We start from the raw sequence: 18599 nt of genomic DNA, 5'->3' as shown, positions 1-18599 counted from the left end.
GCCCTGCCTGGGCCACATCATTTCCTTTCTCTTTGGCACCATTTCTCTCCCAAATACAGCTTCATGTTGGAAACAACAGGCAGGGTTTGACTGGGATTATTTTGTGCAGCTTTTCAGTTTATCTTGGTGTTTTTCTAAAGCAACAAACACCGCGTTGATCCCCCCCATCCCCACCGAAACTCAGCAAGCAAAGGATATTTTTATCAGCACTGTCTTGCAATCAGCACACGAAAACAGCTTTTTTTTTTCCTTTAAAGCCACTTCCCTTTTATGTTTTACCTTCTGAAAATAAAAAAAACCCTCTTTGGCTGAAACACAGGAGCTGTTTGAAGCGGCATCACTTTGTTCAAACCTGGCTCTTCCCGGAAGGTGGCTGTGGCACCTTCCCCGCGCTGCCACGTTCTGTTCTGCAGCCAAAGCTGGCTTGAAAAGGCTCCCATCAAAAAGAGCAGGAAAATAATTTTTTAAAAACCTCCAAAACTAACAAAGAACACCTTTTTTTCTCCGTTTTCCTTCAAATTAACGCCGCTTCCATCGGCCTCGCTTGGCTTCAAACGCTTTGCCATGGGAGGCAGCAGCTCCTGGGCTTCACCCTGAGTGGAGAGAGGAGCTGCCCTGCCACGAGCTGGGCACATTTCCAAGGGGGTTTTGCTCACCTTTGGACACCAACCTGTGAGAAATCATTGGATTTTCCCTGATCAATCTGGTTTCCCACCAAAGCAGGCAAAAAGGGCTGGAAGTGCAGCTTCTTTGCAAAGCACAGACCTCCAAAGTGGATTTATTCCTCTTGGGTTTTTTAAAACATCTCCAAATGGAGCTTTTCTGTATTCCTGGTTTTCAGCTGTGAGGGAGGGAGTGGGCTTCATCCAGCATCCCAGGTGCAGCAGACACCCCTAGAAGTGTTTTTCCCATCTCTGGAAGTGTCCAAGGCCAGATTGGATGGAACTTGGAGCAGCCTGGGACAGTGGAAGGTGCCCCTGCCCTTGGCAAGGGGTGGGGCTGGATGAGCTTTGAGGTCCCTTCCATCCCGAACCGTTCTGGGATTCCATGATCCCCGGCCTCCTCCCTCCAGAAAATTCCCTCTGCAAACACAGCAGCTCTGGCAGCTGGTGATGGGGAGGGTTAAGATAAATTTTATCCCCCTCTTTGATGGCTGAGAGGCACAAGGAGCAGTCTGAAAGGTGTTTCCACCCTGAAGTTCATTATGAATCACCTGCACCCCTCCAGAGTTGCCTTCCTGTGTTTTGGGGTGTCCATCCTGAGCAAAGCCCCCACCCACAGCTGCACATCCTGATTTTAACCAGGATGGCAGGACCTGGGCACCATTTTACACTGAATAAATCAATTCCTGCGACTTTGTGTCTCCCCTGCCACCCAGCTCAGCTTCCACACCTCCTGCAGGAATTTCTCCCCGTTCTGAGGAAGATTTTCCCACCCACCCCATGAACCCTCTCTGAGCCCCCCCCAAGCTGCTCAGCCCCTCCTGCCTGGGGCTCCTCAATAATTCAACATTTTCTGGTGTTACCAGCCAAGGGCTGCTCCCTCCAGACCTTCAGCTGCTTCAGCAGGAATTTCATGGTTGGGATGGGGCTCACAGGGCCCTTCCTGAGGCTCTGGGGCCTGCTGGGGGAGGTTCCAGAGGGAAGGGGACATCCCCGAGGACACAACACCTTTGGATGAGCAGCACTTGTACCTGTGACAAACACAACCCCAGCCAAAGGAGGGAAAACTCCACTCTAAACATTTCCTTTGAGTGGAAAGAACCCCAAAAGTTTTCTGGAGTCAGCCCATGGCTCACATTCCAAGTGATTCCACTGCTCCAAATCCACCTCCCCACCACCTTCACCCCTTCCAGAGAGGGAGCGCACAAAGAATCCATTTTCCCCCCAAATAAACCCCACTCTTGTACATTCTCTTTGTTCTCAGGACACCTTTGCAAGTCTCACAGCATCTGCTTTGAGTGCAAAGAGACCCAAAAAGTCTAAACCCATGGCTCATATTCCAAGTGATTCCACTGCTCCAAATCCATCATCACCGTGCCCACCACCATCATTCATGCCCACCACCTTCATCCCTTCCAGAGGGGGAGTGCACAAAGAATTAATTTTTCCCCAAACAAATCCAAATGTTCTACATTCACTTTGCTCTCAGGACACATTTTTGGTCTCAGACAAGCCCTGCACAAAAAGGATGACAGAAGAAAAGGGTCAGTGTTGAGTTATACGTTTTTATTTTCTAATAGGTACAATACTAAAATAAACACAAATTAAAAAAAAGTTTTATTAAAACAAAACTGTACAAAAAAGCAGTTATACTACATTTTAATTACAGAACAGTCTACTGTCCAAAAGGCACTAATCCAGAATAGGAGATACAATGATACAGGACTCATTTGAACTATTTTAATCAATACAATAGAGCACTTGTTTCTCTGTCCATTCACATACAGAAACAAGGACTTTTGCTACAGTCATTACACATTGTTATAAATATGAGCCCTACGTAGAAAGGTGCAGTATCGCTCTCCCCTGGCCATGGGTCAGCTCTGACAAAGACAGGGATTAAATTAAACAAAAAACCCAAAAGGGCACAAGGGGAGAGGCTGATGGTTCATCCTCACAGCAGCTGCTGCCAGGGGAAGGTGTGATGGATACTGACCCTCACCTGCATTTGGGGTGGAGGCTGGACCAGTTTCCTCAAGGGGCTGTGGTGGGGCTGAAGGTGAAGCTCCATCATCTCCTGCCCTGAGCTTCCCATCAGTTACTGCACTGCATCCTGCTCTATCCAGTCTCCTTTGGCCCTTTGTGATGGATAAACAACAATTCCCAAGCACACCAAGGGCTCTCAGGTTTCCTGCACTGTTCCTTTTCTCCTCACAGGGAGCCACCAGCACCTTGCAGGGAAAGGCAGTGAGTGGGAGAAGAGCTGGGAATGCTGTTCCCAACACTCAGGGCCTTCACTGGCAAGAACAGATGGATCCCTCTCAAGGCTGCTCCAACCTTCCCAAAGAGCCAAAGAGCCCCAAAGCCACCGGGGGTGCAGGGTGGATGCTCCTGAGGGGGCACAGGGGGAGTCACAGCCCATCACTCCCCAGCCCTCCTTCTGACAGCCAAACCCCATCCAGGAGCAGCCAGTGCGGGAACTCGAGGAGCTTCCTCCATCCCCATGGGGTGGGACTGAGGCTCACCCCTGGCACCACCCCAGCACTTTCTTCCTTCCCACCACGAGGATCTGCTCATCCTCCCTCCCAACATATCCAATCCATTTTTTTCCCCCCAAAATGTCAGGCTGAGGAGCAGCAGCAGACCATGGAAATGTGTTTAGGGAACAACTACGAGCAGAGGAATCAACCAGAACATGAATATTCAACTTCACCACGAAGAGGAGCTGGGAAATGAAACATCTCATCTTTCAGCTGAACGAGCAGCCCTCAAGATCAAGACCAGGGTGGATCTGAAGGGGATGATGATGATGAGGATGATGATGAGGATGATGGTGTTGATGATGAGGGGCATCACCTGACTCGTTCCCTGTGGAGGAAGGAGGTTGGACACACGGCAGGAGAGGGATACTGCACCTTTGGAACAGTGTCATACACATAAGACAAAGACAGGCATCTGGATGTTAACAAAAATAAGTAACAAAGAAATATGATTAAACAAAATCTCTTCTCACATCATCCTATACTACATCCTCCTTCTGCTTAGCAGAAAATTGTACGTACACAAAAATACAAATACACAATTTTGTAGAACAGTCTGATTTTAATATATTTATATATATTTATATTTATATGAGTGGCAGGTTAGTTCATTATATAGAGCTTTTTGCACTTTTGGCTCATATGCAACAAGGCTTTATAAATTCAGCTTTAGCTTTCATTCAGGTTTTATAGCTTCTTGAACATTTGTTTTCACATTTAAAGCAGCATCCAATTTGCAAGAGGAGTTGGTGGTGGCTACAGCAAGGATCAGGTCAAGAGGTTATTTGGGGGCTGGGGGGGAGGAGAATATACATTCCAGTGTGAGTGTGAGTGTGAGTGTGAGTGTGAGTGTGAGTGTGCGCTAGTGCTCATGGAGAACTGCCCAGAGGGTGAGCACACCGCTCCAGGATCCCATGGCTACCCCTTGAGGTAGGCAGGACACCTCCAACAGCAGATGAGACACAGGCCCAGCCGGGGCAGAGCAGCAGCTGGGGGGACAGGAGGAGCGGGCAGGGCAGGGATGGGACACGGGGGACACTGATGGATCTGGGGACACTCAAGTGACAGGAGCCACCCCAGCACAGCCCAGACAGGAGATGCACGGCTGGCACCAGCCACAGGCTGAGATCACAGTGGGACAAAGTCGAGGCACGCACAGAATTCGGATGTGAGAGCCTCCCCAGCCTTCACTGGGTTTTGCTGTTTCTGTGTGCTCTGGGGTTGCTCCACTGTGCCCTCACTCTGGGCTGCCACACTCACCGACAGCACCCACCCGCTGTCACCAACACCCCTGCAGGGACCGTCACTCCTCAGGGAATCCTCACTTCCAGAAGGCATCTCGGAGCAGGGCCAAGGGCTGTGTGTGCCACAGAGGGTTTCCATCAGGAAATGTCCCCATTTCCATCAGGACCCCAGCAATGGATTCCCACAGGATCACTGCCTTCTACCAGCACCCATCCACTCCCCAGAGGCTGAGTTCCTGCCCTCTGCAGGGATGCCCTCACAGCTTTCCTTGCCAACAGTCCCTTCCCACCTCAGATGTTGTCAGAGGGAGAACATTTTGTTGCTAATGAAAAATAAAACATTTATACACGGATTGCTTTCATTTGCTGAACCCTAAAGTGTTACTAAAACTCCTTCATAGTGTTCTGTTACCTCCTCTCACTGTGGTCAGAAGAAATCCTCCTGTAATGAAATATTTTAAACTATCACTGATACCTTTATTCTTTAAACCTACATAAAATTCTCACCTTTACAAAATTATAACCACCTGCCAATAGTTAGGGTTATTTGGACATGTTTAGCAGGTGCCACTATGATAAATGCAGAAATAATTAAGAATATAGGAAGAAACTGCCTTTGGGATTCCAGAGGGGTTCTGGCTGCCCCATCCCTGGAAATGTTTCAGGCCAGGCTGGATGGGGCTTGGAGCAATCTGGGACAGTGGGAGGTGTCCCTGCCCATGGCTGGATGATTTTTAAGGTTCTTTCCAACCTAAACCATTCTGTGATTCCAAAGGAGGCGATTAAAGACGCACATCAGCTTTTTCCACCCAGAGATGGATGTTTATCACACAGAGCTCTTTTGTATCTGCAATCCAAGAGGCAGTTTCCTACTGAATTCCATCCTCTTTGCCACCCACCCCAGATCAGAGATTGCAAACGTTTGGCTGAGGAATGAGATCCCCCCCAAAAGACTGAGAACCAAGGGGGGCAGCATGAGGAAAGAACAGGGAGTTTGTCCAGCCAAATTCTGCTGGACCCACTGGAGGGATGCGTGCAGGGAAGCAGGGAGGGCTCTTTTCTCAAGAGGGAAATGAGGTCTAATCCTGTTCCTCCAGCTCACTCTGGAGTCCTGTTCCTCACTTAGGCACTTTTTAAATTGACATTAAGAAAAAAAACCAACTAAAATGAAAGAAGTACTGCACAAATCTCCCACTTCCCGGGCTTTGGGAGGATCATGAAGACCAAGAGGAAGACAGCCAAGGCAATGTGTCAGGAAAATGGTTTTCCCCATGGCCACAGCTGGCTTTGACTCATCACCCTTTGACAGAACTGCTGTGGAACTCAACTGAGTGTAAATCTGGGTTTTCAGCCTGTCCCATGGTGCCATCCCATGGGATCTGACTCCCAACGGGACACGGGGCTCTCCAGCCTCAGCCAGCAGCACTGGGGGCAGAAATGCTGCCCAGAACCATCCAGAACTCCAGCACAAAATCAGGGAGGCTTTGATGACATTCACAAAGACATTCCTGGAGCCAACAGCAAGGAAAAAGGGATTCTGCTTTTGGGTTTTTACTGGGTGACAGAATGGGGAATCTGTCCCTCCCGAAAGACCAAACAGGGCTCTGACCCCACAGCAACCAAAAACCAGCTTCAGGTCAGCACAAGGCTCAGGATGACACCCAAATTCACACAAAAACAAAAAAAAAAAAAAGGAACAGAAAATTCAGTGGATAACACTGGAAGATGGGAAGCTCAAAATCCAAACTGTTTTCACTGTAATTTTTCATTTGGAAAAGTGACTTCAAGATTTTCCAATGATTTTTCAAGCTGAAACCAACTTATGAATAATAATAATGATAAGCTCCTCTGGCTGCAGTGAGGGACCCCTAACCCTGGATAAATGAAGTGTCCAAGGGAAGCAGCAGACTCCTGGGAAAGCTGCGCAAATCCAGGCATCCTGTCCCAAACAGCCCCATTACAAACAGGCACCCAAACCAGGAAAATCCACTGCTCCAATGAAGGTTCCATCCAGGAAAATCCACTGCTCCAATGAAGCTTCCATCCAGGAAAATCCACTGCTCCAAAGAAGGTTCCAACACAAGCAAGGCAAAATAAATTGGAACAAAAGAAGGCCAGGCTGGATGGAGCAACCTGGGACAGTGGGAGGTGTCCCTGGCCATGGCAGGGGCAGGAACTGGATGAGCTTTAAGGTCCTTTCCAACCCAAACCATTCCATGATTCTATGAAAAAAAAACATTTCCACCTTGTCCCTCTCCCTGTCTCCAACCCCCTGATTTCACAAGGATTGTGCAAGTGAAGAACCTGCTGTAAACTGGCTGAATTTATGAGCTGATTGATTTTTTTTTAACCGGCCAAAGTAGATAAAATTGTTATTTATTTCATATATACTTCAAGTAAGTAATGGATACAGCACCATCTAAAAGGCCAAAGGAAAGGGGAATGTCTCCCAGTAAACAAATCTTACCAGTAAAAAAAGAAGACAGACCAAGTAATAATAATACTAAAATTAAACTTAAAAATTGCTATTTCTGTGATTTTCTAACCATCCAAACTGAAAGGAGGGAAGGGAGAAGGGTCTGAGAGCTGGGAAACCCTGGAGTAGAAAGTTTGGAAGTTTCTGCCCTACACTGGATTGCTTTTTACAGGGAGGAAACAACATAAATCCCTTACTTGGAGGCTGCAAGGACAACAGCTTCAGATCAGAGCAGGTCGGAAGAGGCAAACCAGGTAAAATGGAATTTTTGGGATGTGAAGGAGCTTGCATGAAAGATAAAAGAAATTATTTCTATGAGAAGCACTGAAATCTGGGAAAATAATGTGAAAATAATAATTCAGTGCTGAGAATCCACTTCAGAGGGAAGCAAATGGCTCAGAGCAGTTGAGGAGGGCTGAGCTCAGAGCCCACAGGAATTCCTTCCAGGAATGCAGGCTCCATGCAGGAAATAAGGAGACACCAGTTTAGCAAGAGGGCTTGTGCTGGCTGGGGGATGTTTTTCCACAAATGGCATTTGTGGAAATCAGCTGCTGAGGCACTGCAGCCCAAAGAAATAATTGTAGTTGATCAAATTCTATTTATGCTGAATTTTTGGGGTAATGGTACAAGATTTTTATCGTATGGAACTGGAACTGGGGCTAGAGACATAAGGCACAACGTGTTCTCTGATGGAAAGTTCTTGCTGCAGAGAACCCCTCCAGAACTCAAATCTCTATAAACTGGTCAATATTCTCAGCAAGTTCTAAAGGTAAAAGACACATTTTATCTCTTTGGAGTCATAGATTTACAATTAAGGCCAGAAGGGACCAGTGACAAGGAGACCCTGAAGGTCGAGTGGCCTCCCACAATCCTGACGCAAACTCCCTATTTCCATCTACTTCCTAAAAAAATTAATAAAAAAACCAAACCCAACCCTAATTGAAAGCGTCTCTCTATTCTGCATCACTCTTTACAAATTTATCACACATATCCAATGGATTTATAAACATTCCCACATCTCAACAGCATTTATTTTCTCCAAGGCCCTGGAGAAAGAGAACTGAGACTTCCAAAGCTCTACAGAACAAAGATTTGTGTAAGCGAAGAGCTCTGAAGGAAGGAAGTGCTGAATTGAACTGTTTGAATTGTTCCTGTGTGCCAAGGTGGGAATGTTTGGTTAAACTGAGAGGAAACTCTGCAGGGAAACTTCCAGCACCTTCCAGGGGCTAAAGGGGCTCCAGGAGAGCTGGAGAGGGACTGGGGACAAGGGATGGAGGGACAGGACACAGGGAATGGCTGCACACTGCCAGAGGGCAGGGATGGATGGGATATTGGGAAGGAATTCCTGGCTGGGAAGGTGTGGTTGTGATGAAATTCCCAGAGCAGCTGTGGCTGCCCCTGGATCCCTGGAAGCGTCCAAGGCCAGGTTGGATGGGGCTTGGAGCACCCTGGGACGGTGGAAGGTGTCCCTGCCCATGGCAGGGATGGGATGGGATGGATTTAATGGCCCTTCCCATCCAAACCATTCCAGGATTCTCTGAACGACCTCTGTGAGAAAATGAACACAAGCACAAATTCCAGGGACAGCTCCTAAACCACTTCAATTCTCTCACCAACAAAGATCCCAAGGTGTTTCCCCCTTTCAGGGAGCAGTTCCAGATGCTCTGCAACACCCCAGCAACATCTTGAATTCCTTCACCATTCCAAACCCAAACTCACTCCAAACCCTGGAGGTGGAGATGCTCCTGCTGCTGTTTTCACTCCATAATTTCACCAATTCTTTTCAAGCAGCTTGGATGTGTCAGGGACAGCCTGCTGGGCTTGAAAAGATCTGTCCACAAAGCATAAAGGAAATGGGAAACCTGGTCAGTGAGGTGATATTTGGAATTCCTGGCTCTGGTTAGCTCCTGAAGGGTTTTTTCCACCCTGTCCCTACAGCTCTGTCAAAGAGAGACAGCAAAAACTTCATCAGCAGGCACACTTAATAAAAAAAATTATATCCAAAGTCAAACGTGCTTTGAGGAATGGAATAAATGCTTAATATTCTTAATGGAATATACTGGGTGAGAAATATTAATTAATAATTTACTTTCATTATCTCTTTGCCCTCCTTGAGCGATCTGACGGATAAACTGTGTAAGTAAAATGTATTTTTAAATCTCAAATGATGTCAAATATATCTCAGAAGGCTGAATCCAACCTCTTAATTAAAGAGGTGGGTTATTTAAGCTACATCTGCCATCTTGCCATAACATGGAAGACTTTAATTAGTTAAGGAGAAGGGAGAGGAGGACGGGGAAGCTGAATTGAGGCCAGTGACAGCAGCAAGTGAATATCTAAAAATGTATTTTCTAAAACAGAAGTTGTTCCCATTGGCACTGTGAGTGCAGTGGGAACTGTGCTCGAAGAACTGAAGTACCCACAGCCACAGGTCTGCTCTGAACTGGGATTCACAAGGATTTCAGTGCAAAGAAGCTGAAAAGTAACTGGAAGATTTAAATAAAAGCCTAAGGAAGTCCCTAAATTCTCTCGAGGATTTTTTGGTGATAGGAAGCTGTTAGTTTTACTAAATTTGGCTCAAGAGTCCCTCTAAGCATCTTTACAAGCCAACAAAATGTGGAAACCTGCCTGGTAAGGGGAGAACAGCACTATGGCAAAATCTGGTCAAGAAACTTCAGGGCAGAAATGGAGCACAGGCTCTGCAGTGCTCAGTGGGCAACAGATACTCACAAAAACAGATTTAAAAGGCACAGAACACCCTAGGGCAGATGCTTCTGGAGACTACAGCAACAGATCAGGGGAAAATGATGATATTTTGGGTCACCACCAGATATCCTGGGTGAATGGCAAGGATGGTGTCCAGCAGCTCTCCTGTGGGGAGAATTTTGAGATTTTTTTGAAGGAAAAAGGGGAATTAGCTCCCATCACTACACTGTGTGAGTTGAGAGAGCAGAGTTGGAGGAGAACACAGCAAGAAGTGCTGACAAAGCTTCCAAACAGGGAACGGGAATTTGGAATGGCGCCCAAGATCCAGGGACATTCCCTGCTCCAAGGAAAACTCAGGATGAGTCCAGGGGAGCTCATGGCTCATCCTCTTCATCTCCTTAAACCCGAAATGAGCCAGAAGAGCTAAACCAGGCCCTGGCAATCTGTCCCCAGGCTGTCACACCACCAAATGTCCTCTTTGTGTCCCGAACTCGCTGGGAGTGACACACACGCGGAGCAGGAACACAGAACCGGGAGGAGCAGCCTTGCATAGAAACCGAGCTCGCTTCAGTCCCTGCTGCTGTAAGTCACCATTCACCGAGGTCATTATTTAAGTTTACAGAGGAGCTGTGTTCCAAGTGTCACTAATAACACCGGCATTAAAAGAGAATTAGGGGGCGGGAGATCTTCTGTTTTCAATCACAGAAAAGACAGAAATCCTTTTAATCACGGCCATGCCAATCCCCGCAGTTCCAAAGCTGCTAATTACCCGTCAGGGACACCCAGGCATTGAAAGGAGCTGCCATCGCTGTGACTGCCATACTCCCATGCATTTATCCTGCCCATCCCAATTACCCTGGCTGCAGCCTGAAAGGATTCAGCACAAGTGTGCTGGGTGTTTTGATCAGCAGAACACACCCGCTGCCATTGAGCACAGAGGGAATAAATGGCAGAGGGAGGCTTCTGCCAAGGCAGCTGAGGGAGAGATGTTCTGCACATACAGAAACATCAAAGGCCCATCACCAGCCCGCTCCAGCTCAATGGTTTCAGTTCATTCCTGCTCGAGCTCTTGGCTGGAGCACTCCAGACCTCCCTGAAAGAATGGGAAAGAGCTCCACGCTGCAGCCATCAAGCCCAGCGGTTCTTTTCTACATCAGCCTGATTGAAAGGGACATTTAAAATGTTTTGTGAATTATCTCCCCCGTGTTTCAAACGGCAAATTCTTTTCAAGCTCCGTGGCAGCTGGGGCTGCTCCATCCCTGGTAATGTTCAAGGCCATTGGAGCAAGCTGGGATAGTGGAAGGTGTCCCTGTCAATGGCATGGGTGGGACTGGATGCTCTTTAAAATCCCTTCCCACTCAACCCACTCCACAATTCTCTGATATAAACTACAGAACAAACAATTCCAGGCTATTTTTAAGTGACAAAACCTAAGGCCAAGGATAGCAACAAACTCTTTAGTAAAAGAGTTTAAATTTTTGTCCCTCTGTCTCACTGCTGCCACTGAGATAAAACTTCCATTGGTTTGATTTGATTTACGTTTGTTGGACAAAAACCAACATCAAATCACTGTCACCTTACTGACAGTCCTCAAAACACCCAACCACGCTCCTCTAGTTGTAACACATTTCTCACAAAGGAAAAAAAAAAAGATAATTTCAGTGTATTTTAAATTTGGATTTGTAACTGCCATCTCTAGAATGCCTCTGGTTTTCATGAATGTGCAACGTCTTTAGTCAGACAGTTTAAACCCCATAAATTTGACAGCAGCAAGAGAGGCAGAAATGAAGGTTTTAGGGCTGCACCAAATCCCTTTTGGCCAATAACTGATCCAATATCCTGAGTAAATATCCCAGCTGCTCAAAAGCCCAAAGGGGAATGTTTTAGGTTGAAATATCTTCTCAGGAACTGCAAGGTATTTTTTTGGTCAGGCCATCAACCTTCCCTTCCAAGGAATCACAGTGAAAACTCCACAAAACTCCATTAAAGTAGCTGGGATCAGGATCCAACCCCTGACTGCTGCTACAAACACACAAAATCCATGGAAGGAACATATATTAAGGTCACTGACATGTAACACAATTTTAAGACCAATCCTGCCAACAAATATTCCTGCCAAAAGCTGCACCAAACCAAAGATTATTGCCTACAAGCTTAAGACTTTGTTCAAAATAATATTGTCAAGTTAAATAACTTCAAAGAGTGCAAGAGCTACTTGAGTGAGAAAACTCAAGAGAGAGAAAACTCACTCAAGTGAGTGAGCAAAAATAAAACCAAAATTTTAACAAAAAAAACCCTAAAATTTGCTGGTTATCACACAAGGAGTTTGAAAGAAGCTGATGAGCACTGGGAAGTGGGGGCTGCACCATGATGGAGCTGGAGTGGGAAGAGGAACATTATTATAAATATTAATTAAAATGAGTAGGGATAAATTAAAAAGCAGGGGAGGGGTTGGAAACCACCCCCAGCTGAACGCTCCCAGCTCAGGACTATGGGCAGGGTCTCACAGTGAATTTAGTAATCTGCAAAGGAAAATGTGACTCCAGCTCTGGATTCCAGTTAGGAACATGCACAGAGAACCAACATCCTGCATCAAGGCAGCAACTCTGAGTTTGAAAAATTCTTACTCAATTTTAGTGGGTTTATCTTTATGAAAAATAAAATCTATTTCAACTATCACACTGCTTTTTCTAGAAGTGGCCAACAGCATAAGGAAAGGGGGATCCAAGTGAGCATAATCTGACTTTTTCCCAATCAATTTTCAGCTCTTAATAATCACCAATTTGTGATTTACTGACAAAAAATTTCTGGCTCACCACAGCAGTCACCAGTGGTCTTGAGTTAATCCAAATTTTTCCTGAAATAGGCTCAGCTATGTTGAGTTTCTCACTTGCACTCACAGCAGCAAGACAAAGATAAATCTTCACAAATGAAGGCAAAAACTGATCTACAAATCACAAATGTTACAAAAACATGAAAAAACTTACCAGTCTGACGTTAGGTAATGAAACAAACAGAATAAGTCAAATATCCCTGAAGAACTGTGTAAACAGAGCAAATAATTAACGAAATCTCTAACTTATGGCTTGATTGGAGCCTGGAGCCAGACCCTGCAAATAAAGCTCCCCTCTATTAGTAAACTAGAAAAGATAATTTTTATGAACAGCAAAACAGAAAAAACCCCCAACAAATTACCAGGATTTCTTTAAACAAGTCAACATGTACAAATCAGAACTAGGGAACACCTCAGCCTGAGCAGGTCTGCACAGAATCAGAGAATAATTTAGGTCAGAAAAGACCTGTGGAGGTCTCTAATCCAACCCTGTCCAGTTGAGTTTTGAGTATCCCCAAGGATGGGAATTTCACTGACTTTATGGGCCATTTCTAGCACTGAGCATGAAAATACTTCTATTTATACTCATCTGGGATTTTCCTTCATGCAGCTTTAGCCCTCTGCCCCTCAGGGTTTGCTGGGCACCTCTGAGAAGAGCCTGGCTCTGTCTTCTCTGGAATCACAGAATATCCTGAGTTGGAAGGGACCCAAAAGGATCATCAAAGTCCAACTCCTGATCCTGCACTAGGTAAAACTAATTTATTAAGACAGTTAAAACCCAAAATCTGGGATGTCCCCAGAGCCAGCCTGGACAATCCCAGCTCCTGCAACCTTCCACTATGTGACATGTGCTCCAACCCTCCCACCTGCCCCCTCCTGCCCATTCAGTGACTCCAGAACTGATGGACAGAGGGGTCCAAACCCTTTCCATGACCTCCTGAAGGCTCTTAATGAGATTCCTTAATTGCTGCAAGGGTGCACTGCAGACTCACATCCAGCACAGGATTTCACTGTAACCACATGTGTGCCTGCAGAGTATTCAACAGAAAACAAATCTGCTGATTTTCATCAACTCATAAGGCTTTTGCAAATGTTTGGGATCTCATACTTCAGGAAAAAGGGTGGGGGAACTAAAAAAATACCCAACACCAAAACAATCCAGAAAAGAAGTGGAGGTAGAAATTGTTGTTTTAAGAAGACGGTCAGAGACAACAACTCAAGTAAAAGGACTTTATGAGGGACAAAATATCAGCCAGAACTCACTCTAAGAAGGTAAAAGCAATCTGTGACCATCACAGATGAGGAGCTTCTTAAATGAACTTCTTCTCTGTTCACAGAACAAAAAGGTAGCTCAGATCTGCCACCAGAGCCACTTCAAGGGAACAAACTGCAGTGACTCCAGCCTGGCTACAACCAACTGCCACTCCACTGCACTGCTACCCAATGAGGCTTCATTTGCAAGGCAGCCCACAGGCAGAAAGACAAAGACAACTCCCATATTGTGGAAAAAACCCCAAAAGAAAGAATTCCAGGATTCCTGAATTCCAGGACACACACTCCATCGATTCTTTCACTTACTCCAGATCGTCTCGGTACCATCACATCAGCACCTGTCTCATTACAGATAATTCACCTCAAACCAAAAAGGGACTGACCAGCTGCAAATGGCTCCTTATGAACTTCCAGAATGAAGGGAACGACCTGCCAGGAGCACCTGGGGACAGCTGAGGTGCCACCCCTTCCTCTGAGGTACCACTTGTTCCTCACACCTCCCAATGCCCAAGGAGAAGCTGGAACAGACACACCCCAAACACTGCCCCACAGAACCAAGGGGCTGATGCCCCAAAAATTTGACATTTTCCCTAGTAAGACGACAATGTGGGAAGGTAAAAAACTGGGTGTTTACAGCCCAGGAAGATCTGCCAATCTCCAGTTGCTCACAAGGGACTTTTTACCTGTTTAACCTTCAGAGAAGATGCTGTGTGGGATGTCAGCAGCTTCCTGACAGTGACAAACAGAATTAAGACCAGATTATTCTACATTAGATGGTACAGACACACAATTTCAATGGTGTTACTTTGATCCTGCATCACATGAACCTATAATCAGGATACAGAAGTTATAATGCTATTTTTATTCTTCCCTATTGCTTTAAAAAGGCAAAGCCTCAAACAATGCCCTTTTTTTTTACAGATACTATAGTAAGCAATAAGCAATATTTCTTTCAAAATTGCAGCTGTCCAACAGTTTGAGTCTGTTCTTTTTAAAATGAAACAGCCAGAACAAATGGTGGTGGCAAGCCCAACGTAAAGAGGTCATCGATTATTAAAATCTCCTTACTATAAATCGTGGATGTTGCTTGTCAGCTCAGTGTGTGACTGTGGAATGAATAAGTAGGTAAAATTCCACTAAGGCTCGAGTTTGCTCGATCATTCTGCTGTGCAAAAATAGAAATAAAAGCTCTCCCCATCCTTTCACTCCTAAGTACCAAGACATTCATACAGGCAGTAAGAAAATAACTGCAGTGGAGCAATGGTCACTGATCCAAGTCCTGCCTTTCCTGAGTCCGCCCTGACGCTACTCATGAATTTGCCTACTCAAGAAATGCAATAAAACAGGAAAAAAAGACGGCTTCATTCTGCTCCAGTGATCTGTATCTAAGGAAAGCACATAAATTCTCCAATGAAATCCATAAGTGGAAGTCGAGGCCAAGCCCTACCTATAGATCTTCCAAGGGACAGAGAGGTGGCACGGCGGTGCCCTCTGAGAGCACAGGATCTCCTCAGCACATGGGAAAGCAGTTTGCTCCACAGGGACAGAGGAAAAGCTGAGCTGGAGGGCTCAGCCTGGCTCAAAACCCGCTGAGGAGCCACACTGCAGCCATCATGAACCTCTCTGAGGGTTAAGAGGGAGGAAGGGATGAGAACAAGGCGAGTAACAGGAATTTCCCCTTGCTCCACCTCCAAAGCAGAGGGGAGCAAAGCGAAACCCATCCTTGAGCTGTTTTCCCCTCTTTAGGCTATCCCCACACAAACTGGGAAGATAAAGAGGAACGTGGAGGGAAATGCTATGCAAACTTTTCTATATGTGTCTCCATACAAAAATTTCCGTAGGTTTTGAATTTGTTCTCTGTTAATGTAACACAGCCCTGCCCGTCTCTAACGCTTCTCGTGCTGTTTCCATCCAAACGTTTCCTCTTACCGGCAGCAACATATCATTTTATCAGGATGCCAGGAGATCATTTCCACACAATGCTAGCAGATGTAATTTTCTTAGATGCACACACAGTTCATCATTTAGATACTAGATGACAAGGTGATCGCAGGGTGACTCTGTAATGCAAGTTCGCTGTTTGGTATTTGGAATTCTCAAATGATAAAAAAAAGACTTATCAAATATAAATATCTTTAAGAAAAAAGTAACAAAAGTGCTACATATGATCAAGGAAAACAATTCCATTAGTTCCTGCTACTTAGAGTAGGTTTGCTTTACAAATATTACCACATCCATTATCAGTATGGCTTCCAATTATTAATTAAATTGCTCGTAGCAGTATAGCTTTCTCACACCTTAACAAAGACAGAGTAAAGAGAACACAAAACATTCACACCCCATTTCTCAGGTAAGAGATCCTCCTGCCTTCAAACAAACAAAAGAAGTTCGTATTTAGGAGAATATTTATGCTCTGATGGTTATCTAGCAAAGGTCAGATGTTGAATTCTCCAGTAACCTTTCAGGCTAGTCAGGATGTAGGCATTACTTACACAGGCGTGTAAAAATCCACTCACCCATTTTAGGACCTTAACAACCTTCCTGGAAAACACTGCTTTCGAAAGTGGCAAAGTGGAGAGGGGAGCAGAGCGGGGACAGAAAAGGTGAGAGAGGAGGAATTAAAGGTGAAATTGTTAATGACAGATGGCTAAGAGTCTAGACCTCTTCTGAGCAGGCACTGCCAGCCATGCAAGAACGAGCAGTGGTTCTGAGAAGTGGACTCTTGTCCATTTAGACATTCAGCTCATTTTTCATTTGATCCCAGGCTGGGCTTCAACCACGGTCGCAGAGGCAGAAGGCAGCACTTCTCCACTAAGCCACGCAGCTTGTGAGAGCAGAGGATGTCTGTGCTGAACATGTGAGCATCAACTGAAATGTGGGAATGTGTTTCCAATGGACATTCTCGGCACAGCACCCGAAAAGTAAACGGAGTCACTGTATGACCAGTGAGGCACGGCTTATTGCAGCTGGAAATCATTTATTCCCATGCTGGAGTGGGGTTTCTAAGTGTTCTTTTTACTCTCTGTTGATACTCCCAGTCTGGTGTCCATCGACCCTGTGCCACTACCTCAGCTTGCATCCTTTCAGTCTCAGGGCAGGGAAAGCGTACGGACTATCGGCTTCAACACCATCTCTAAGGTTATCCAAGATTTTAAGTGTAGCCTAAAGACTTGTAATTGAGGGCTGTCTAAAATACCTGGAAGCACTTTGAATGCTAAGACAGAGCAGCAAGATTTTTTTTTTCTCTTTTTTTTTCTTTTTTTTTTGTTTTTTTTTTTTTAATTTTACCTTTCTAGCCACTGGGGGCTGGGAGAGGGAGGTTGGTTGGTTGATTGATTATTTATTGGGAATTAATACTGAGAGAGTATATGCAAAGGCTGAGGGCACCATGCCATCTTCACAGAACAAGACCCTAACAGCTAACTGACGTACAAGAAACTGCAAAGTTATACTGTAAGAACACATATTAAGGACTGAGGAAAGTCTGCTAAGGTGCTACGTCTAAAACTAAGTTACTTCTTGCTTTGACCCTCCCCTCTCTTGGCATCAGTCGTCGTCCAGAGCCTCTGTCTTGATCTCGTTGGCTCCTTGCCGGGCCAGCGCCAGGATGGTGTGGTTGACTGCTGCCATCTCCACTGCTAAGGAAATGGGGTCTTGGTGGTCACTATGGCTAGTGCTGTCATCCTGGGAACCATGTGGGAAGGAGCAGAGAGAAGCAGGGTTATTCCACAAGTCCAAAAAAAACACAGCGGAGAAAAAAAAAAAATATGCCGAGTGATTCTGGATGGACAGAGCGGGGTCACAATGTGGGTTTAGGAATGGTTTAGGACTGGTTTACAACTGGTTTAGGACTGGTTTCCCTCACTGTGCAGACAAAGGTAAACCAGGCAGGGAGTGGGGGACCCAGCTCTGGAGGAAAATATTGAATTATGAAGACACAAGTGATACACGAGGTAAAATCAGGAAAGCAAATTAGGCCAGGAATCACTGGGCATGGCACAGGTACATGCTTATATCTGGAATATAAAGTTCTGGTTGCCCTGTTAAGGTCATCTATGGCCATGGCAGGGGGTGGAATAAGATGAACTTTAAGGTCTCTTCCAACCCAAACTGTTCTGTGTGTTCTCTGATTCTATTTGATGCCACAACAGAAAAAGAAAAGGCAGAGAAAAGAAAAATCCCAAGGGAAGAAGTTTCCTCGTGAGAAGAAGCTAAACAGAGTCAAGTTCCTCCAGTTTGGGGAAGAAATGGCTGATGGTTAATATAATAAATGCTTATTACAAATAATTGGAAAATAAGAGGACAATTGTCCTTGGTTTTTTATGATTTAATAATCAAAGACACTGGCTGGAATGATAATGTGATCCAATGCAGCAGTGGGAAGCACTGCTCGCTCAGCACAGCTCAGTTCAGGATTCACTGATTTTTACATCAGACAAAAGTAAAAATGGCTTTAAAAGGTGTATGTTTGACAAATCCATGGAAAATTAGTCTGCTACAAATTATGGAAACTCAGGAAGCCTCTTAAAACTACTGACTTCCAGAAGCTGGAAGCTACTAGAATGAAACAATTCCATATACATTAGAAAAGTCTTTTTTCTTTAACTACTACTATTGACCAGAACCATGACACAAACTGAGCCTAAGCCTTGGTCCAAGTCAGTATCCTGTGAAAACATGGAATTCACACAGATACAGGGGAAGAGATGCTGGAAAACTCTTCCAATGCTAAGAAAACCAGTGACTGAAGGGGACTGGAACCACCATAAATCAAGTAGGGAATTTTGGGAAAAATCATGGTGCTTTCCCCTCTTTAAAACAGGGACTAATAATTATCCCCCTGTGATCTTGGATTTTTAAATTATT

The 18599-nt window shown here is 45.3% G+C and overlaps 1 protein-coding gene across 9 annotated transcripts in view; it reads right to left on the bottom strand.

Annotated features, from left to right (window-relative positions):
- Positions 1–2207: 2207 nt before the first annotated feature.
- Positions 2208–18599, bottom strand: part of HMBOX1 (homeobox containing 1) — a 124105-nt gene continuing 107713 nt past the window's right edge. For all 9 annotated transcript variants that reach the window (XM_074536483.1, XM_074536488.1, XM_074536486.1 and 6 more), the window contains one exon: positions 2208–17417. In XM_074536483.1, the coding sequence (XP_074392584.1) occupies positions 17280–17417 (138 nt within the window). In that variant the 3' untranslated portion in view covers positions 2208–17279. The remainder of the gene's footprint in view (positions 17418–18599) is intronic.

The sequence above is a fragment of the Zonotrichia albicollis genome, chromosome 3 (genome assembly GCF_047830755.1).
Source record: "Zonotrichia albicollis isolate bZonAlb1 chromosome 3, bZonAlb1.hap1, whole genome shotgun sequence".
Classification (NCBI taxonomy): Eukaryota; Metazoa; Chordata; class Aves; order Passeriformes; family Passerellidae; genus Zonotrichia; species Zonotrichia albicollis.
The sequence above is the reverse complement of the archived record's forward strand: the minus strand, read 5'-3'. Positions and strand labels throughout refer to the sequence as shown.